The sequence below is a fragment of the Verruconis gallopava genome, assembly GCF_000836295.1.
Source record: "Verruconis gallopava strain CBS 43764 unplaced genomic scaffold supercont1.14, whole genome shotgun sequence".
Lineage (NCBI taxonomy): Eukaryota > Fungi > Ascomycota > Dothideomycetes > Venturiales > Sympoventuriaceae > Verruconis > Verruconis gallopava.
This window is the reverse complement of record NW_015622150.1, coordinates 509,651-529,588: the sequence shown is the minus strand read 5'-3', so window position 1 is coordinate 529,588 and position 19,938 is coordinate 509,651. Positions and strand designations below refer to the sequence as shown.

The 19,938-nt window shown below is 52.5% G+C and overlaps 6 protein-coding genes across 8 annotated transcripts; 3 read left to right on the top strand and 3 right to left on the bottom strand.

Moving 5' to 3' along the window:
* The first annotated feature begins 84 nt into the window (after positions 1-84).
* PV09_04938 (uncharacterized protein) lies at positions 85-1,424 on the top strand. Its single transcript, XM_016358381.1, has 4 exons — positions 85-213; positions 272-297; positions 355-566; positions 641-1,424. Exons 1-4 carry the CDS (start codon positions 175-177, stop codon positions 1,066-1,068), a joined length of 705 nt encoding a protein of 234 aa, XP_016213999.1. The 5' UTR covers positions 85-174; the 3' UTR covers positions 1,069-1,424.
* PV09_04937 (uncharacterized protein) lies at positions 622-2,822 on the bottom strand. The gene is made up of 4 exons (XM_016358380.1): positions 1,803-2,822; positions 1,353-1,744; positions 785-1,286; positions 622-734 (listed from the first exon to the last, which is right to left on the bottom strand). Exons 1-3 carry the CDS (start codon positions 2,765-2,767, stop codon positions 1,108-1,110), a joined length of 1,536 nt encoding a protein of 511 aa, XP_016213998.1. The 5' UTR covers positions 2,768-2,822; the 3' UTR covers positions 622-734; positions 785-1,107.
* A 129-nt stretch (positions 2,823-2,951) lies between these two features.
* PV09_04936 (ATP-dependent RNA helicase eIF4A) lies at positions 2,952-5,327 on the bottom strand. The gene is made up of 4 exons (XM_016358379.1): positions 4,838-5,327; positions 4,597-4,740; positions 3,536-4,537; positions 2,952-3,484 (listed from the first exon to the last, which is right to left on the bottom strand). The coding sequence occupies exons 1-4, from the start codon at positions 4,872-4,874 to the stop codon at positions 3,474-3,476; spliced, it is 1,194 nt and encodes a 397-aa protein (XP_016213997.1). The 5' UTR covers positions 4,875-5,327; the 3' UTR covers positions 2,952-3,473.
* Positions 5,244-7,187, top strand: PV09_04935 (uncharacterized protein). Its single transcript, XM_016358378.1, has 2 exons — positions 5,244-5,762; positions 5,838-7,187. Exons 1-2 carry the CDS (start codon positions 5,422-5,424, stop codon positions 6,985-6,987), a joined length of 1,491 nt encoding a protein of 496 aa, XP_016213996.1. The 5' UTR covers positions 5,244-5,421; the 3' UTR covers positions 6,988-7,187.
* Positions 7,188-7,865: 678 nt separating this feature from the next.
* On the top strand, positions 7,866-12,364 carry PV09_04934 (uncharacterized protein). The gene is made up of 4 exons (XM_016358377.1): positions 7,866-8,976; positions 9,036-9,267; positions 9,324-10,936; positions 11,004-12,364. Exons 1-4 carry the CDS (start codon positions 8,410-8,412, stop codon positions 11,295-11,297), a joined length of 2,706 nt encoding a protein of 901 aa, XP_016213995.1. The 5' UTR covers positions 7,866-8,409; the 3' UTR covers positions 11,298-12,364.
* A 935-nt stretch (positions 12,365-13,299) lies between these two features.
* Positions 13,300-16,710, bottom strand: PV09_04933. 3 transcript variants are annotated; one of them, XM_016358375.1, is made up of 3 exons: positions 16,415-16,710; positions 15,134-15,295; positions 13,300-14,952 (listed from the first exon to the last, which is right to left on the bottom strand). In XM_016358375.1, exon 3 carries the CDS (start codon positions 14,619-14,621, stop codon positions 13,677-13,679), a length of 945 nt encoding a protein of 314 aa, XP_016213993.1. In that variant the 5' UTR covers positions 14,622-14,952; positions 15,134-15,295; positions 16,415-16,710; the 3' UTR covers positions 13,300-13,676. The 3 variants fall into 3 exon arrangements, with proteins under 3 accessions (XP_016213993.1, XP_016213994.1, XP_016213992.1); XM_016358376.1 differs by lacking the exon at positions 16,415-16,710 and having other exon boundaries at positions 13,300-13,732; positions 13,790-14,952; positions 15,134-16,300; XM_016358374.1 differs by lacking the exon at positions 16,415-16,710 and having other exon boundaries at positions 15,134-16,300.
* Positions 16,711-19,938: the final 3,228 nt, after the last annotated feature.

Genomic DNA, 19,938 nt, shown 5'->3' with positions numbered 1-19,938 from the left:
CGAATGTTCGCCCAGACACGTCCGACGCTAAGCGTACCGAGCTCCGACGTTCGACGTTGACGTCCGCCATGCCGAGCGCAGCATACGAAACATCTTGCAACGGGGGAATAACTTAGAAAGCCACCCCAAAGGTCCTTCTGTGCAGCTGCTGAGGGAAGTTCTTAGCAAGCAGATATGGCATCAGCCGCATCCTTAAGGGCCAATTGCAGAAAGGTCAGTGTAATGCTGAACTTAAATCCGCCATGAATCTTAACGCTAACAAAACATGTAGATAATATGCATAGGTCGAAATTACGCGTAGGCACTGTGGGCGTCGTTGGGGCACAGGATTGAATTGACATTTTTTTCACGCAGCGACCATATAAAAGAGCTAAATAACACGAAACCGAAGCAACCGTTCTTCTTCCTCAAACCCACGTCGTCTATACTGCCACCGAGATCCGGACCTGTATTACGTCCTAAAGGCGTGAATCTTCACTATGAGGTTGAACTAGGCCTTATTATGGGCAAAACCATACGGGACTTTGACGCAAGAGACGAGAAGGCCGCAATTGAAGCTATTGATGGTAAGCTGCAAGCGTCATACTTCCCCAAAAATTCAGGGCGACGGGAGAGCTGACCGCCTCATTTCTCCTAACAGGCTATCTCGTGGCAATCGACTTCACAGCTCGGAATGTCCAAGACGAAGCTAAAAGGAAAGGGCTTCCTTGGTCAATAGCCAAGGGCTTCGACACCTTCTGTCCGATCAGCGATATCATTCCGAAATCTCGTATCCCTGACCCACACAATGCCTTACTGTGGCTTAGCGTGAACGATCAGATGAAGCAACGCGATAACACCGAATTGATGCTGTACAAGATTCCAAGGCAGCTGCAAGACATTAGCAGAGTGATGACGCTGGAACCCGGTGACCTCGTCCTGACTGGCACGCCGAAAGGTGTAGGTCCAGTGAATCCAGGCGACAAGATGAGATGCGGAATTCAGGTTGATGGAATAAATATTCCAGAAGGCAATATTGAGGTTGAAGTAGTGGAGCGAGACGGTCCATATCAGTTCAGAGAGACGTAGCACTATGCATAAGCAATGAAAGCAGTCTCAAGAGAGCTATCATGGGCTTGGAGGTGGAGGCGTTGGTGGAAGGTTAGCTTCTCGCGCGCGTCTCCACTTAGACCGCCCAAAGGTGGCCACAGGCATCAGGTACATCTTTGCCCCGTCTTTCAAAACTGTTGGGCCCGCTGAGGGGTTTCGTGCAGAGAACAAGGACTGAACCCCAGGTGCTTCGATTTCTGAAGGGTGTATGTTAGCTAAATGCGCTCTTGTTGCTGTCTCTTGCATTCTGGCTAACAACATACCCTTTGCTTCAGTTGACATTTCTTTACTAGCACCCATTGCTCTGAAAATACGAGTATTCACTGTATATCTTGCTCCGTTCGTCTTCTGTGCCAGCTTTAATCGCTTACTCTTCTGAAGATGGCCATTTTCTTGTTGACGTGAAGAACGTCCGTTGTCTTGATCAATACACTCTCGATTCGCCTGCATATCTGCTCGTGGCCCCTCACCCTCTACCGCGTCATTAAGAGGGTCCATCAATGGTCTATCAGTGGACTGGTTTTCAAGGCCATCATGTTCGGGCCTTGTACCAAATTGAGACCATCCCGAACGGCCAGCTCGTGTAGTTCTCATTCGCCATTTGGGAGCAGCGTCCACAATCAGTGGCTTTTGATCTTTCTTAATTTCCGCATTTCTAGTGTTCATCAGTCTACCAAGATGCGAGCGGGCACGTCATACAAGGCAGCACTTACGGATTCTTCTTTTTACTGGCTTTGCTCATATACGACTCGGGGTCCTTTTTACTTTGCACTAATTGTCTTCGTCCCTTCGACTTAGTTCCCTTTGCGCTCATCGCGTTCTGCTTCGATTCTACGGCATTCTCTGTCTTGTTTGCAACAGTACTCTTTGCAGACTCTGTATCATTTAGCGGCTCTCTGAGGCTGCTGCTTGAAGTGACTGTATCAGTCTGAGTAGTAAAGGAAGACGTTTGTTTGACCCTGTTTTCCAGCCCATTCTCCTTTCTTGAAGTCTGAGACACAGCCCTTGACTGTGCAATAAGCTTTTCTACCTTCTCTGTAAGATTTGAGACTGATAGATTCAGACACGAGCTTGCTTGACGCACAGCTACCTTGGTAGACTCTAGTTCAGTTCTGAAGTCTTTGCAGGTTTCGAACAGACGCGAGGATATCGTATCCAGCTCGCGCACACGGTCATCCACTAGTTTTTCCATCTCACGCTGCTGCTCGCATCTCTTGAAGAACTCCTCCGTTAATTCAGTCAATTTTCCTTCTGCGACGTTCACTTGACGAGCAATCTGTTCATATTTCTCTTCTACTGTGTGCAATTTCTTGCTACAATCAACATCAAATGCAGCGAAGGCTTGCCGTTGACTCTTTTCGCCTTCTTCTATAGCTGCAACACGGTCGCCCAGGTCTGCAACAGCCTTGAATCTAGCTTCTGTTGCGATCACACGATGCGTGAGTTCCTGAACCTGGGCTTTAAGCTCGTCCTTCTCACGGAGGAGCTGTGCATTGTGCTGGAGTAAACGCGCCTTCCATAGCAAAGACTCGGAAGCTGGACTGCCCGAACGGACGGGCATCGTGTTCTGGCTGGGTTCGTAGCCAAGCGGTGTTTGTGAATGGTGGGAACCTTCTGCAAGTGCAAGACGACAATGAGAGAACCTGAGGACAGTTGAAGTTGAAAGAGTGACTGCCATGGAAAGAGAGAAGTTCCGCGCACCAGACCGCCGGAAGGATGTTGATACTGAGCACCTTCCCGTCGTGTTAGCCTGGTGTCGTCCTTCCTCTCTCCAACTTCGGTTGCGAAACTCTTGGCACGTACACTCACCTCATGACTGCACCGCGTGAGAAATAGAGAAGGAGCAGATCACGAAACGAAAGCAGGAAAGGGCAGACGTGATTTGGGAACGCCATTTCTCTATTGTGCGAATAATTACAGTCACCTCCAGGCGCTCCCCTAGCATGAGCATGAGAAGCACTCCCTGAGTAACCAAAACGCATGCATGCTGTGATAATGGAAAACAAACAAAACTGACAAAAGAAATGAAATCCATGGACTGAGAGCGAGGGATCAAATACATCGCGACCCATTCCCATCTAACTGTCAAAAACCATGAGACTGCTGCAACCCCGGCTGACGAACAAAGCATTTTGGACAAGTGTCGTCGAAACAAGCTCAGATCGTGTCGGACAAACGCCGTAATGCTGTTCCCCGCCGTCATGTGTGTTGTATACGCACGCGAACGAAACTTTTGGAGACGAAGAAAGTCGGCACCAGTGCCAACCCTGATGCGGTTGATCTGTGATCGTGCCACCCTTTCTCTAGCCTGACAATCCGATGCTTTCTAGGATATCAGAACAGCGAGAACGGTGACTTAGAGATACGAAACTCGTAAACGTCGTTTAGATAAGGTCTATACCAGGTTAGCTGTCTCCATTTCAAGGTTTTGAAGACTACAACATACCAGCCACGTTCATGGGCATCTCCTCAATTTGTGTAGAGTAGAACTGCTCGATCTCACGCATCATGCGGACATCGTCAGCAGTGACGAAGTTGATAGCGACACCCTTACGACCGAAACGTCCGCCACGGCCGATTCGGTGAATATAGTTCTCGCGGTTAGCGGGGAGATCGTAGTTGATGACCAGCGAGACCTGTTGCACATCGATACCACGGGCAAGCAAGTCCGTAGCGATCAGCACACGGGATGAGCCGGAACGGAATTCCTTCATAATCACATCACGCTGAGCCTGGTCCATGTCGCCGTGCATGGCAGAGACAGTGAAATCACGAGCTGTGAGCTTGTCGGTGAGCCAGTCAACCTTTCTGCGAGTGTTGCAGAAAATGACGGCTTGTGTGATGGTGACTGTCTCGTACAAGTCGGAGAGAGTGTCCAGCTTCCAGTCCTCCTTCTCGACAGCAATGTAGAATTGCTTGATACCTTCGAGAGTAAGCTCGGCCTTCTTGACGAGGATACGGACCGGGTCACGCATGAACTTGGTCGTAACCTCCAACACATCCTGTGGCATGGTGGCGGAGAGCAGGACGACTTGGGTCGACTGCGGAAGAAGTTGGAAGATGTCGTAGATTTGCTCAGTAAAGCCACGGGACAGCATCTCGTCGGCCTCGTCGAGGATAAACATCTTCATTGAGTCGGTCTTCAGAACACGACGTTGAATCATGTCCTGGACTCGGCCTGGAGTACCGACGACGACCTGCGGGCCGTCGGCCAGGGCTTTCATGTCCTCACGAACGCTTGTACCACCAATGCAGGCATGGCACTCAATGTTCATGAAGTCGCCGATAGCGACAACGACCTTCTGAATCTGCTGTGCAAGCTCTCGGGTTGGGGCGAGAATGAGCGCTTGGCAGCCCTTGACGTTGGGATCAATCTTCTGAAGCGCGGAAATTGAGAAGGTCGCAGTCTTGCCGGTACCAGATTGGGCCTGGGCGATCACATCGTGGCCTTTCGTTTCCATCAGCATGCGGTGCCCTTTCGTGTTCGGCTAAGGGGGGCCCACTCACCTTTGATAACTGGCATGATAGCGCGCTGCTGAATAGCAGATGGACGCTCGAAACCATATGCGTAGACGCCACGGAGAAGCTCAGGCTTCAAGTTCATGGCGTCGAAGGAGTCGACGGTCTCATCGTAGTTGGACTCGATTTGGCCTGTGGAAAAAAGAGATTAGTCTGTTGTTGCAATTTTTCACCGGGGCTGCCGTCGCATCGCAAAACGTCGCAACTGGCGCGCAAACACCCGACTTACCCTCAGGAACCTCCTCGAGACCTTTGGAATCAGCCATGATTGCGGTTACAGAGAAAGGTGATCACAGGCGCTTGCTGTGATCGTGGAAGGTGCGCGTTGAAAACTGGTGGGGCGAGGGCGTTTGTGTGCCGTCGCCTTTCGTGTGTCGGTTGCGGGTATTAAGTACAACTAGATATCTGACTCTTCGTTCAAACGAGAGTCAAGAATGATATCTAGAAGAAAAAGTGTGTATTCGCTTGTTTGTAGTTGGATTTGGATTGAATGGATGAAGTTTTGGCGATGGTTTAGATTTTATTTTCTCCTTCTCAGAGCAAAAAAGGTCCGTGCGCCTTGCGCCACATTCGACCCGGAGTCAGATGCCGCCAGGAATTTACTCACTAGAATTTTGTAGATGCTCGTATTCTTTGAGCTTCTATGACTAACTTTGGTTACTTTTGCCCTTGCTGTGTCCGCGAATTTCCGGGATTTTGGTGCCTTTTGCCTGCTTGCCACATCTCCCTAGTGCGTGTTGAAGCAGTGAAACTCTTTGTGGGCGACGCTAGCCCAAATTTTGCATTTCACTGCTAGCAACCAAGGTCCGACACATGGCGCCTGGCATACTGCTCGCCAGTGCGTCTGAGCAAGACTTCGATCAGCGCCCTTCAAAAAGAATTAGAAGCTCATTCTCTCCACAAGCTGGGGAGTGCCAGAGCGATGATGACAACATACCAACCCATCCGCTTGAGATCAAACCTAGCGGAAACGCATACAGCTCCCACGTCAATTCGAAACACAACGCCGGTGTATTTGCTGCGCTGCCTGATGAATTGACTCTACAGCTACTTGAAACCCTACCAGCCACAGGGCTTGTGGCTCTAGGCTCGTCGTGTCGCTTCCTCTATGCTTTCACCCAGTACGACGAATTATGGAGAGCCTTATTTGTAGCGTAAGTCAGGCTCCCGCACTCTGCCTCAATCATGAGTCAACTCCTTGAGAAAATGAGGCTCATGATATCCTGTAGATCGCAGCCAGCCGACTTCGAGTGGCTAGGAACGTGGAGAGCCACGTACTTGAAATTACCGCCAAACACATGGAGTAAAATTCCTTGTCCGAATGTGTATTCAGATGTGCTTCACCGGCCATTCTTCTGCACGCATACGTCTCTTAAGAAGTATGCACAAAATATACCGCGCCAAAATTTGATTGCACGGCTGGACGATCTGAGTTTCGAGGAATATTCTGCAAAATGGACCAATCAACCATTCATTCTTACCAATCCTGTGAAACAATGGCCAGCAGCCCAGAAATGGAACATCGACTATCTGCTGAAGCATTATGCCGAGACACTTTTCAGAGCTGAAGCCGTAGACTGGCCCTTCAAAAAATATGTTTCATACATGAATAACTCTCAAGATGAAAGTCCGCTGTATTTGTTCGATCGAGAGTTTGTGGAGAAGATGAATATCGAGGTTGGCAAGGAGTCCGAAAACGCCATGTACTGGCCCCCAGAATGTTTTGGCGAAGATCTGTTCGATGTTCTTGGTGACCAAAGACCTGATCGCCGTTGGCTCATCATCGGTCCCGAGAGGAGTGGCAGCACGTTCCACAAGGACCCAAATGCTACATCAGCTTGGAATGCGCCGTTGACTGGCTCCAAATACTGGCTTATGTTTCCTTCTGGCCCAGATGTTCCACCTCCCCCCGGCGTCATTCTCTCAGAGGATCAATCAGAGATTACCTCTCCTCTGTCCATTGCGGAATACCTTTTATCATTCCACGAAATTGCACGAGCCACGCCAGGCTGTCGCGAAGGTATATGCTACGCTGGTGAGATATTGCATGTGCCATCGGGTTGGTTCCATCTGGTACTCAATCTTGAGGAGAGCATTGCGCTTACACAAAACTTCGTACCTGCTGCCCGGTTGACACAAGTTCTGCGCTTCTTAAGAGATACGCCTGATCATGTGAGTGGCTTCCGGGATGAAGTCACAGATCCATATGGGTTATTCGTAAGCAAACTCCAGGAGAAGTATCCGGATTTGCTTGAAAAGGCGCTCAAACAGCTTGATGGTAAAAAGGGCAAATGGGAACAGGTCAAGGAAGTTAAACAAGAAAGCGCTGAAGGAGGAGGGTTCAGCTTTGGCTTTGATAGTGATGATGAGGAGGATTAAAATCCGTCCTAGGCAAGATTCGACAAAGGATTGTGGCTAGGGTCAAGCTCTTGCCCTTAAGAGTCTGAAAAAATATTTAAAGATCAATGACTGCCACGCCTACACAGCACCAACACCGCCATGCGCCTTCACATTGTACGCCTTACTTCCAAAATGCATCTAACCAAAATGCATTATTTAATTCAATAGTTCAAATGTGTGTATATATGGTCTTCGTTTTGAGCAATCTCTTGAGGTCACGCATCGTACCTGCACCGAAGCCATTTGTACGTCTTGAGCTGAAGTTGCTTGCATTCAATCAGCAAACGTGCGGATACTGGCATATTGGGAGATCCGAATTCGGTAAAGAGGAAGAGCCTTTTGAGACACGGCCATATACCGCCAATGTTGTCTATACTTGAAAAGTAGAGAGAGGCAAGACTGGGAGGGGAGAGCCTTTGACACATGAGTCTTGCTTAATCGGTTTTGGGGCAAATCACCGTGGCTATTGCGTTTTCCAAGCACTTAAAAGTCTACATTAAGAAGATAGGAAGCTGAGACTTTACATAGGAGTATTTCAGGCCCATCATATCTGCATCTCTCAGAATATGACGTACCTCCGGCATCTCCGCTTAAGTCCGAGATTTCTGCACAGAGATTGACAGACAGCTGGAACGAAGTCGCATCAAAGCGTGCTGGATTGTTTCTGCGGCTGTCGTGTGACTCATAGCATACGAGTTCTTTGTATTTTGACCTCTGGAAGCATCTCAACGGCTGGACGATGGCCGTGGTGAGAAGAGGAGGGGCAAGTAATGATGTTAATGATCAACCTGGACCCTTGCCTTTTCTGGGCGTTTAACTATCTTCAGTCAGCAAAGACCGTCAATCAATCCGTTTCAACACAACATCCTATTTTTCTCGCACTGCGCAAATTCTGTCGCAGCAGACTTGACTTGGTCTCCGTTTCGCAAGCCCGCCTGCCCTCTGGATTACTGCGATTGTCTCGTTAGCTTCGAGCAAGCGCTTGATTCGTAGTAGATTGCAAGGCCTCCTCGTTCGATTGCGCGCACCAAGGTGGGCCGACATCTTCGGTTGCCCCGACCCTAGACGCAGAGAGTTTTGCAAGGAGTGGTTGCCTGGACCGTTCAACCTCACTATCCTGCTGCCGCCAGCATCTCTGTTTGCTTGGGAGATCTCATTGCGAACGCAAGTCGAGCGCACCTTCGAGGACATCGGATGCTTAGGCAGAATCGGACACTTGTTGGCCCGAGTCAAGTCACCCCGCGGTCGCCTTGGATCTGAACCGCGCTCGGCGAGTTAGTGTTCTTGGTGCGCGCATCTCAGGTTGGAGGTTTGCAGAGTGAAAATTCTCTGTTGTAGCCAACAACGTGTGTCCCTCATTTGTGGAAGTTAAAACGGAGATTAAGAGTTGGATATCTGAAAATGACACCCACACCACCATCTTCGAACACATCGAATAGCGGCCAGTCGCCAGATGGCCAGTTCAGAGTCGTGCGCAAGCGCAATCGAATTCCCCTGTCATGTGGGCCATGTAGACATCGAAAGCTGAAATGCAATAGGTCGCATCCATGTGACAACTGCATCAAACGGGGAGATGTCGACGCTTGCACATATGCCGCTCCGAATGCAAAAAGGAAGAATACATCACACAATGGTACAGCTAGTGGAAATCCAGACGAGATGCAGAACCGAATCGATCGGCTGGAGAGCCTAGTATTATCATTAATGACAAATGGCGCTCAGGCTGCAGGACCTACTGCTGCAAACGCAGCGATTGCCGGAGTGGGGCCAGCTTCAGGCAGCAGCATTGGCGGTAGCTCGCCACGATTCCAGCTTGATGCTGAGAGCGTGCGAGAGGAGCCCGAGGACGCTGAGGATGGCGACGAGAGTGAGGTGGACAAGATGTCGAAGCAGATGGGCGTGATGAAGATGGACAGTGGAAAAACGATTTTCGCGTCAGAAGCGCATTGGTATTCAATACTTGCTGAGGTCTGAAATCAGCTTATAACCTAATTGTTTTAAATCAAGAGAGCTAACATTATCCACAGATTGCCGAAGTAAAAAATCATTTCGCAGCGCACAAGAAGGAGTTTGAGGAACATTATAACAACGTCAAGCAGAAGGCAGAGGAATTAAAGAGAGAGACGACAAGTTTCTTTCCATTCATTACTGAGAAGCCTGCGAGCCATAGCGAGATTCTAGCCGCTTTTCCAAACAAACAAACTACTGATGTTTTGATTTCGCGCTTCTTCAACACACATAATTACGATCCAGCATTCCGTATGTGCCCCAGACGTTGTCTTTTTGAATTTTCACGCTAATATTTCTGGGTGTAGATATCATCCATGGTCCCACATACCAACGGCAATATGATCAACATTGGATCAGTCCATCAGACACTCCGTTGATATGGTTGGCCATGACCTATGCAATGATGAGCATAGCTGTGCAGTCCTTCATTCGAGCCGAGGACGGCCCACCAGAATATAGGGAAGCATTACCCAAAATGCTTAGAGATTATCGCCGACTCACTGCCCAATGTCTCATTCTTGTAGATATTACGGCACCAATCACCTATATGCTGGAGACTTTACTTCTTTGTGTAATATCGGAGCTTGGGCGTACGCGAGACGCTGAGACAGGCCCTCTTCTAGGAGTAAGCGTCATTGTTCGTCTTGCGATGAGAATGGGTTACCACAGAGATAGCAGAGATTTTCCACAAGTTACGCCGTTCCAGGGAGAAATGAGACGTCGAATATGGACAGTCGTGCGGCATTGCGACCTGCTATTTTCCTTGCAGGCAGGATTGCCTCCAATGATCCGACCACACGACACAAATACGGCACCGCCTCTCAACATCTACGACGATGAACTAAGCGAGGAGATGAAGGAGCTGCCGGCCTCCCGGCCTCTGACAGAGACGACTCCAATGACCTATATCATCTACAAGAACGAACTCATTAACGCGTATGCGGAGATTGTAGAAGCAGTTCAGGGTTTCGCCAACTGCTCGTATGAACAGGTCATGAAAATGGATCACAAGCTACGCGAAATCCATGCAAACATTCCGCCATTGTTCCGCATGCGAAGCATGAATGAAGCTCTTAGAGATTCCTCCGCTGTAGTCATGCAAAGGTATATATTAGACTTGCTCTTTTTGAAGAGTCAATGCGTCCTGCATCGCAAGTTCATCTGCCCCTCCCGGGATTCAACACGATATGTATATTCGAGACGAATTGCGATTGACAACGCGATGGAGATGTTAAAGCATCAGGCAACTCTTCATAATGAGTCGAGGCCCGGTGGTCGTTTAAGCAGCGTTAAGTGGTTTGTCTCGTCACTAACAAGCAACGACTTCCTCCTGGCTGCTATGATAGTAGCTTTGGACTTATACCACACGGCAGAGGCCGAGCGTCAGGGGAGACGTGCGTCCAACGATTTGTACGACTGGTCGCACGAGCGGCGGACCAGCATGTTGCAGACTCTTGAGCAATCGCGCAACATCTGGGCCACGCTCCAGGACCAGAGTATGGAGGCTCTGAAGGCGTATGGCGTACTATCCGCCATGCTGGGCAAGCTGCAGTCACACGAAGAACAGCTCCGGCGTGTTGCGCAAGCCGCCAACTTCGATGCCAAGAGCTTCCACCAGAATGGAACAGATGGTGACGACTCTACGGTTGCTCCCGAGCATTCCGCTGCGATGACACTAGGCTTGCTCAGTTCGGGTGCGATGACCGGCGACGCAGCAAACATGTTTGCCCAGTATAGTACACCTGGGCAGCCGAACACTAACACATCAACGTCTGGAATGAATTCGAATTTCTTCGGCACCGCGGACACGACGAACGTGCCCATGTCTTCATCTAGTCCGTTCTCAAGTTTGTTTGGTCCTTCGAGCAACATGTTCAACATGGATGTGGCGGGCAACAACGGCAACAATATCGATTGGGTATGTGTGGAGTTTTGATCGCAATTCAATCGCGACTGTGTTCCATGTGCTAATACCTATTTTCTAGGACGCATGGGACTCGTTCTTGCAGAACGGGAACGTTAACATGGACGGCACTGCGGGTTCCACAAATACAATGACCACACCGAACATGTCGTCCGGCTTCGGCATGTGGCCAGGTGGTATGAATATGAACATTGACCTACCAGGCATGAGCGGAACGAACGGCACTGATATTTCTACTGGCGACGTGGGCAATAGCACTGCATCACAAACGCAATCGCCGTCACAATCGAGCGGCAACTTCCCAATGGTCAGCAACGTTTACTTGGGCGCCAGCACCCCGAGGAGCGCTTTTTGAGAGAGGCAGACTCCAAGCATGATGATAACCTGTGCACATTTAGCTTTTGAAGGCACGGGGAGACAGAGCGACCGGTCTCCCGCGACTGTGGCAGAGTACTGCGAAGGAAGGTCCTCATCGTCACAGCTTAATGCTCGGGACGGGTTGGCGGGCAGCACACCGACAGCTACGCGGGCGTTGAGCGAAGTTGGTTAGCATGTGGAAAACATATTCTAGGATCTCTCACATTTTCGAGAGGCGGCCCAACAGTGTCCAAGCTGCATCGATCAACATTGTAATTGCTGCCAAGGTATCCAAGGTCGGGATGAGCACGCAGACATGCATACTTATCCATTCGCTTCTGAAGCACACACTTACATACGCAAACACACGTGCAGACTCGCACGCGCGAAGGCCATGGAGGTTTCTGAAGAGAATAGGGTCAATTCGGATGCGATCGGAAATATTTTTCATTTACTATCATTTTCCATAACGAGCTTCCCCTTGACGCTCGTTGAGACGAATGACCGTCAAGTCCTGGACAACTGCGACGAAAGAGGTACAGGTATTTCACTCAACTCACAATTGTTACGTTCTGGTAGAAGGGGTTTTTTTTTCCTGCTTCCCTGTTTTATATGCGAATGATGACATAACACACTAGTACGTAGCGCAGCACCTGTTTTCACCCCTTGTTTGCTGGTTGGACGAGCAGTCTAGCGAGTTTTGATTGAGGGGAGAAAACTCTTCAATTGCAAGATTTCTCAAATTGGGGCTTTCCGAGACTCTACCTCAGAAAGCACTTTTCACCAAGCTGATTTCTCTCTCTCTCTTTTATAGATCTGTATGATTTTTTTTCTTCTTTCCTCCTTACAAACGTACGGCTACAACAAGCGTCGATAGCGGCGGCGGCGACGGCACCAGTAGCATCAGCGCCATCGTGACGAGAAAACATGCCTTGTCAGGAGACACCGAAGCCCTTCCAACGGGTCCTCCGTCTTCTTTTCTTCAGTGCAAGCGAATAGCATCGTCAAATGCAATCTTTTCGGCAATGTCACCGTCGCGAAGACACTGTTTTCATTTAATCCCTCCCTTTTTTTTTTTAAAAAAAAAAAAAAATGTACACTCTTCCCCCCCCCCCCCCAACCCCCCAACCCCCTCTTCTCCTCTTTTCTTCTTTTGCACACTGCAGGTTCGAACATCTTCCTGGTGACAGCAGAGAGAAATGAAAGCAAAGTCTGGTGTGGAAGATAAAAAAAAAGGTGAAGATCAGGGTAGGAAAAAGGTCATAAGGAAACAACGCTGGGGGCCGATTTAAGAAAGGAAGAGGAGAGGGGGGAGCCCGGAGATGAGACGTGAAGAGAGAAAAGCAGGGAAAGCGTAGAATCGGCACGAAAGCAGGATCGAACTGTTTGTGTTTTGACGGAACTGCGTAATGCGCATGTGTATGAGCGAGAATTTGCGCCTACGTAAGCAACGTTTCCACTATTAAAATAAAAACATCGAAAGTGAAAAGAGATACTACACCTCCGAGATGGGCGGAGAGAGGGTTTACGCGGTCCTGCCTATATTCCCACATGTAGACTGAAAAAAAGAGCTTTCCCATTCCCATCAGATGGAAGAGAAAAAGATAACAGGGCGAGCACCTGGATAAGCCGTCCAAAAAAAAAGAAAAGTTCCCTAATTCCCTGTGCTATGCTTTGCTGCGTTTAACCCCCCACCGGAGAGACCAAGAAACTGCAACGAATAGATCTCCATGCTAAACCACGTAGAAAGCCACAGAACCGACCAAAAAAAAACAACAGAAATAGCGAGTGTCCCGGGTTGCCCTCCTTGAAAATGTGTTGGTGTTTGGGGTATCTTGGGTTTAAAAATATATGGTGGTTAGATGTCGATGATGGTATTGATTGAAGTTGCCGTTAACCGTCGTAGTTCCCAGAGTTTCCCGCTTTGCACCCAGTCCAAATGTCCCCGTCCGTCAACGTATGCCGCGCCCGAAAATCAGATTTAAAAAAAAAAAAGGGGGGGGGGGGGGGGGGGGTGGGGGAAAGGAACTGCTTTGTATGTATGTTTGTGGTTTTTTTTTCTTTGTGTCTCTGTGCGTTCCCCAGGTACGAATCGAAGTCGTGACAGATATTTACTAAACAGAACCTACAGGTCGAATGAAGAAGAGTGTTGGTCCAAGGTGTGGGGAAGCGGTGTTTAAACGAGGAAGAGGCGGAAAACTGGAACACAAATATGTCGCTCTTCATAACGTCATAACAATTTGGGAGATGTTCTCACAGACGGAATGGAGTTGAGAGCAGCGAGAGACCTCGACTGATCAAGGTAGGAGGGGAGGTTTGGGTTAAGGGGGGTTTGAAGGAGGGAGCAGCAGTGGCGGCGGCGGGAGCGGCAAGCTGATCAACCGTCGCTGGCTTCGTCATCGTCGTCGTCCTCGTCGGCGTCGAGTTGTTTGACTGGGCCACCGCTCTTAGCTTTCTTCGATGAGCCGCTGGGGCCGGCGTCAGCCTTACGCTTGCCACTGGAGGTACCCTTGTTCTCCTTGTCAAATTCCTCAGGCACGGCCGTGCCCGCCTCCTGCGCCTTCTTGCGCTCCAGCTCTGCAACTTCATCCGAGGTGAGGAAGCGGCCACCGGGGCCGCGAGGTCTTCGCATCGCATGGTTGTGCCTGGACTCGTGCAGGTACGGCTTCCGTGCTTTCGAGGTCAGTCGCAACTGCTCTTCCAGCTTCTGCCGAGCCAATCTCCTCTTCAATATGCGATGGAACTGCTTGGCGTTGACGTAGAGTGGGGTGTCTTCTGCGCTGCCGCCGACATCCGGCGAAGGTTGGTGCTGTTCGACGGGGCCACCGGACGTCGGGGGTCGATTCATGACAGATTGCGGTTGCTGGACGCCGGGACTGCTGCCGACGTGGCTCATGCGGCGCTGCGGTAGTTGCTGGGCCAAACCGCCCGGAGGCGGCGTTCGTCGGCCGCCCCGCGGATCCATCTTCTGGTCATGGTGCATTGGGAAGCCCTGGCCGGGCATGTTGTAGTATTGCGGGCCTGCTGCCGCCGCGTTGGCCATCATCGCGGCCTGGGTGACGGACATGTTCTGCGGCATGCCGTAGCCGGTGTTGTACGGCATACCTTGGTGGTGTCCGGAGGTTGGCGCGCCGTGCTGACCGTACGGATTGCCCTGCGACATGAGCGGCGAGGACTGTTGCGGCGGAGGCATGGGCTGCTGGCTGGGCGAGGTAATCGGCGCGCCGTTCTGACCACCTTGGTACGGTCCGGGCATGTGCGATTGAGGGTGGTGGCCAGCATGCGACTGCGGCTGCTGATACGGGTAGCCTGCCGTCTCCATTGTGACGACGCGCTCAAGCGGATTGTTGAGCGTGCTGCGCTGGGGTTGTGCGGGGTCTGCGACGAACTGTAGCGAGCAGGAACGCGTCGAGCAGACAAAAGGTTAAAAGAAGGACGCGGCTGTCGCGATCACGTCACTTTCGTCGTCTCACCCGACGTTGCTTCGGTGGCTCCGGCTGCCTCGTGAACGCGCGACCTTTGGATGCTGTTTTGCTTGAGGCGGTGCCTGGGGTTGGCTGCGCCTCTTGCTGGGACGATTCGAGTCCGTTCTGGTCCTAGCTACGGAAGCGGAAGCTGTATCGATTGTGAATGGATCGGAGCGGCTTTTAGACCTGAACAGAGGCCAATGACTGTTAGCAGGATGCGCGCACAGGAGACGAGGCGATGGCGGCAATTGGGTGGAGCAGAGAGAGGGCATGTGCTGGCGGCACGTCCATTGGTGTCGATGAGTTGGCACTGCAGGCCATGCAGCTTCTCTGCATGAACAGGGGCCTCGTGCTAAGAAAAACGTACCTTGAGCTTCTCGGTCAAGGCGTGGCAGCGTATCCACGTCGAAAGGCAGGTGATCAGCGACGAAGTCGGGATCGACTGTTCGGCGCGCAGACTGGGAACGGGGTGTATGTGCGTGCACAACAATAAATTTCGACGGCGTCGGGGGTTGGGAAGACTTGTCGTCTGCAAGCGCGGGCGGTTAGTGTTGTTTGGCGTACGAGGCTTGGGGAGATGCATCGACGAAATGGCCAGGCTGGGGGGAGGGGGGGGGAGGGGTGAAAAACCCAAAAAACTGTTAGGAGGATAAAACGAGCTAGAATGACAGGAAAAAAAAAGCAAGTCGAGGGCTTGGAAAGCCTGTAAGACTGACCATCCAAACGAAGCGCGAATGGAAATGGTGAGCGAGACGAGCAGAGACTTGGTGAACGGGCGGGCGGAGAGGGAGGAAAAGCTGGGGATGGGTTGAGCGTGAAACAGAACAACGAGCGGACAAGACCAGCCAGCACAAAACAGCAGCAGCTGCGCAGAACAGAGCAGCGCAGAAGAAGAGCGCAGGAAACAGGGCGGCAGTCGAGAAGGAGGAGCGGGTGGTGGCAGTGGGGAGGAGAGTGCGCCGCGAGCATGCGTGGGCGGTCGGTCAGGCTGCAGACTCCTTGCGCGGTGACGAGAACAGAGCGAGAGACAGAGCGAAGCGATGGGGGCCGGGCCTTGGGCTGGGGTGACTGTGCAGCGCGAGCACAGCGGCTGATCCCGAGAAAGAGAGAAGAGCAAGACTTGCGGTTTCCTTCGCTCTTCTCGTCGCTCTCCTTGCTCGTTCGTGTCCGGACTCCTTCGTGCTTGGGCACAGCGTTCAAGCAGGCTGCAGCCGTGATGGGGGAACTTGCGCCGAGCGATGTTCGCATGCGCGGGAGGGTGCAATGCGGCGACGGGGCGAGCACATACTTGCACTCATATACTTGGCGACAAACGCACTCACTGAAACGCGTCGGCCTGCGCCTCGGCAGAGCGAGGCGGCACGGGCACGGGCGTGAGTGAGTGTGAATGTGTGCGCATATGTGTGTATGTGCGCGCCGTGACGCCCGTGCTGATGAAGGGCGATGACGATGGTGATGATCTGGACGATGAGGGTTGTGCTTGCGTGTGAGCGCGTGCGCATGTGCCCGGCCGACAGACGGGCTGTCAAGACGATGCACAACACAGGCGCGCGCACGCACACGCAGAGGGCGTGCTCGTGGGCATTTGTGCGTGGACGAGTGGACGGGCGTGCTTGGAGCTGTGAATGGCTACGGACAGACAACGTACCGTTTCGCGCCTCTCACACGCCTGTCGCCGCGAGATTCGCGCACGAGACGGCGTCGGCGGCGACGAATGAGCGCGCTATGCAGCCGCCTTTCTCTTGCAAGAAGGCAGGCCAGCGGCGGCCGATCCCAGAGCGCAGGAGCGACGCAAACGAAGAGCAGAAGACAGCGCGCGAAGCAGACCCGCGTCGTCGGGCTCTGAGCGGGCCTGGGGAGGGGCAGAAGACGACGAGCGTGTCGATTCGTCGAGGCGATGGCAAAGACGATGGGCTATCGTGCCAATGACAGAAGAGTTGGGAGGAAGATTGGGGTGCGAAGCCAATGATCGAGAAGGGCGAGGGTTCTTGTAGCCAGTAAAAACGCCGTTGCCAGATCGGAGCCTTGGCCCGAGCGTCCAGCCCGTGCCTCTGCTGCCGGTCCGCCAATCCTGCTTGCTGCTGCTGCTGCTGCTGCTGGCCTTCGCCCCGCGGCCGTTGCTTGGGCAGTCGTGCGCGGCCGTGACGTCCACGTCGAGCCCACGCACCCGGCCGTCGCGACGAAGGTGGCGTCATGCCAGAGCTCCCAGCCCGTCGCCATCCTACAGCCCTGGGTGCTGTCTCCTCTACACGGCGCGGCAGACCCAACTCTACCACCGCCAACCAATGCCTTCAAAAGACCACCTCCGCCACCGCTACCACAATCGCGCCTTGTCCGCCGCCATTGCGCGCGCTCCCTTCATGTCACGCGCAGTGCCCTCTCCCCGCGCGATATGCCATGCTGAGCGTGCGACCCGCACCGCTGAACGAGTACGTGAGGTACAGCACGAGTAGGAGAAGCAGTAGCAGTCGCAACACCTCTTCTGTGTAGTGGTCGTACAGCATTTCGCAGCTCGGTTGATTCTTGTGTGCCGACGTCGCGCTGAGGCTCTACTCGTCTCGCCTCTTGCCGCCGTTGTCTCGCTCTCCCTTTGTGCGCGCACGTGCGCCGGCCTTTTTTTTTGCGACTCCATTTTTTCTGTTTGGCCACCGCCCGCCCCGCTTCGGCTCCTCAGCCATGATTTTCCACTGAGCCCCAGCCCAAGCCCCTCGCCATGCTGCGCGATCACGCACGCACGCGCGTTCGTGCCGTCTCCAACCCACTGCTGCTTTTCCCATCACGTTTTCAATCGACTTCACTGCCGGCGATGCTGACACATGAATTAGGCTGGGTGGAGATCTCTTTTTTCTTAATCAGTTGGCTTTGGCTTTGCAACTCCTCCCAGCCCGAACCGACGTGTGCAAGTGAACGTCGGAGCTGGCGGTGTGCAGCAGCCTGACGTGGCCCTACGGCAGTCCTGTTCTTCTCCAAAACGAACCTCTGTGCAGCCAGGCGTGCGCCCGGCTGGCCTTGGGCGGTGAGGACCTGGAAGCGACTGGCTCGAACGTGTAAGAAGGGGGTGCTTTTTGGTCGACACCTCGAACAACCACCACCATGTACCCAAAATAAGACTTGCGATCGTACACATGCGCTGTGTGCGCGAGTGTCTCAGCTCTCGAACGTTCTTCCGAGCTCAGCGCTCGCTCACCGACGCACGCGCTGCACAGTACACAGTAGACGATTCCACGACGTTGCCCCCGCCGCCCCATCAGCATGCCGCTACGTTTTGTCCTACGCACGAAGCATCAGGCTTTGAAAGAACATAGTCTATCGTCATCCTCATCATCAGCATCCCAACAGCCAGCCAGCCAACCAACCAACAGACAGGCCTTCCGCATCTCAGAGCCCTACAGGAGTTCTCGATCGTTTTCCTACGCGCCCGCGCACGAAGCAAAAATATTCAGATTCGACGGTCCCACATGCACGCGCGAGTTCTGATTGGGTATCCGTCCCCCCTGCCCACTTTCCTCTTCGCCGCGCCAAAGCAGCGAAAAAAAATGACCCCGGCCATGATCATTCATCCCGCTCCATCCTTCTACTACCGCTCGTCCCTTTGCTTTTTCTCTTGTCCACTCTCATTCCCGTAGATCTGCAGCCCTGAAGAGGCTTGTTTCCTTCCCGCCCGCCGCCGATGTCAACAACAACAACAACACCCACCACCGCCGATCCCTGAGCCTGATCCGAATGCAACCTCTTGGACGGGACGGGTCTCCCGGATGCGCTTATGTTTTGATCTCTTCCCCCGCGCGTCCCGTCTTTGTGGAAAGCCCCCGTTGTGCACTTTGCCCATACCCCCGAATGCTGATGGCACCTTCTAGTGAGGTGTGTAGTTTGAACCTACCTCTTGCTGGGTCCTAATGGAGTTGCCTTTTCTTTTGAGCGCTAGGAAGGAAGCTGTTTCGTGCTTTGGATCATTAGACACTGATGCATCGCCTGAGTGTTTCTTCCCGCCCCATGGCTTCAAGCTGTGAGACATCTCCGGATCGTGCGTACACACAAACAGCCCTTCGCCCCCCCCCCCCCCCCCCCCCCCCCCCCGGCCTGGCCCAAAAAAAAAAGAAAAAACACTCCTTTCCTTTCGTCCATCTCATCACGCAGACTTCAGTTTTCATCTTGGTGCATCAAATCGGTCGAAAAGTACGTCAGAAAGCCACTCCGCAAGCACGTGCTGCATCCACTCAAAAGAGCGATTGTTTCCCCTTCCCGTCCCATCGCAAGCCTCGTCATTCGCCGTACCCACAAAAACGATGTGAAATGAGCGCAATTTTTTTTTTCTTACCCCGTGTCACCAGATGCCTCCCATAACCACACCCTCGATTTTCTCTTCTTTTTTCCTCACCCGTTGTTGAAGGGGCGCGCATCAAATTGGGCGCTCTTCCCCGTGACCTTCAGGTACCGGACGGCACTTCAGCTTTGTGAACGAAGAGATGTCACCTACAAGCTGTGCACAGCCTATGGCGTTGCGAAACGCTCGTTCCACGCCGTGATTGGGCCGCGCTTTTCGTCACAGCTTAGTCCAGGCTGCCGTTTCAGAGGCCGGGCGGCTACAAACAAAGAGCGAGACGCACACAATTGATCTGTAATCTCGTCTATTGTTTGTCTTGGAAGGATCGTCTCTCCATCGATGCGCTGCCGTCTCTGCCTTGATTTTCTGACAAGCCAACTACCATCCCGGGCCCTCTCCCCTCCCCTTCCCTTCCCTTCACCCTGTCCGACGAAGGTGACATGCATGCTCACTGGCTCGCTTTGCCTGTCTGCCTGCCTCGCTGGGAAAAGCAAGAGGCGTGACTTTCTGACTGATCGCCTAAGCGAACTGCAAGTCATCATCCCGAGCCACATTTCTCGTCCAGCGTCAAGATCGGGAACGGACGTAGCTACAGAATCGCAAACCTTGATGCTCCTTTTCTTCCACTCTCGCTAACGCACTTTCAGCGGGCACGCGCTTTGGCGCCAGCCCACCATGCTGGCGTCTACGTCCTTTTGGTCGTGCCTCAGGCGGTTCCACGCTTCGTGTGCGTTTTCTAGGTCGCTGCGGCTCCCACTGCTGTCCCCACATCGCAAACTTTATCGTGCTGACTATCTTTGCACCGCATCCTTTGTACTTGTAGAACCCCGGCGCGCCAGCAACCCTCC

Bases quoted from the DNA above. Each gene is read 5' to 3' on its own strand.
- PV09_04938 (XM_016358381.1), top strand. From the start codon at position 175: ATGGCATCAGCCGCATCCTTAAGGGCCAATTGCAGAAAG. The intron at 298-354 runs GTAGGCACTGTG...TTTTTCACGCAG, and splicing joins TGCATAGGTCGAAATTACGC to CGACCATATAAAAGAGCTAA. The intron at 567-640 runs GTAAGCTGCAAG...TTCTCCTAACAG, and splicing joins CGCAATTGAAGCTATTGATG to GCTATCTCGTGGCAATCGAC.
- PV09_04937 (XM_016358380.1), bottom strand. From the start codon at position 2,767: ATGGCAGTCACTCTTTCAACTTCAACTGTCCTCAGGTTCTCTCATTGT. The intron at 1,745-1,802 runs GTAAGTGCTGCC...GATGAACACTAG, and splicing joins GCCAGTAAAAAGAAGAATCC to AAATGCGGAAATTAAGAAAG. The intron at 1,287-1,352 runs GTATGTTGTTAG...TACACCCTTCAG, and splicing joins AATGTCAACTGAAGCAAAGG to AAATCGAAGCACCTGGGGTT.
- PV09_04936 (XM_016358379.1), bottom strand. From the start codon at position 4,874: ATGGCTGATTCCAAAGGTCTCGAGGAGGTTCCTGAGG. The intron at 4,741-4,837 runs GTAAGTCGGGTG...TTTTTTCCACAG, and splicing joins TCTCGAGGAGGTTCCTGAGG to GCCAAATCGAGTCCAACTAC. The intron at 4,538-4,596 runs GTGAGTGGGCCC...TGGAAACGAAAG, and splicing joins TATCATGCCAGTTATCAAAG to GCCACGATGTGATCGCCCAG.
- PV09_04935 (XM_016358378.1), top strand. From the start codon at position 5,422: ATGGCGCCTGGCATACTGCTCGCCAGTGCGTCTGAGCAAGACTTCGAT. The intron at 5,763-5,837 runs GTAAGTCAGGCT...GATATCCTGTAG, and splicing joins TGGAGAGCCTTATTTGTAGC to ATCGCAGCCAGCCGACTTCG.
- PV09_04934 (XM_016358377.1), top strand. From the start codon at position 8,410: ATGACACCCACACCACCATCTTCGAACACATCGAATAGCGGCCAGTCG. The intron at 9,268-9,323 runs GTATGTGCCCCA...TTCTGGGTGTAG, and splicing joins TAATTACGATCCAGCATTCC to ATATCATCCATGGTCCCACA. The intron at 10,937-11,003 runs GTATGTGTGGAG...CCTATTTTCTAG, and splicing joins ACGGCAACAATATCGATTGG to GACGCATGGGACTCGTTCTT.
- PV09_04933 (XM_016358375.1), bottom strand. From the start codon at position 14,621: ATGGAGACGGCAGGCTACCCGTATCAGCAGCCGCAGTCGCATGCTGGC.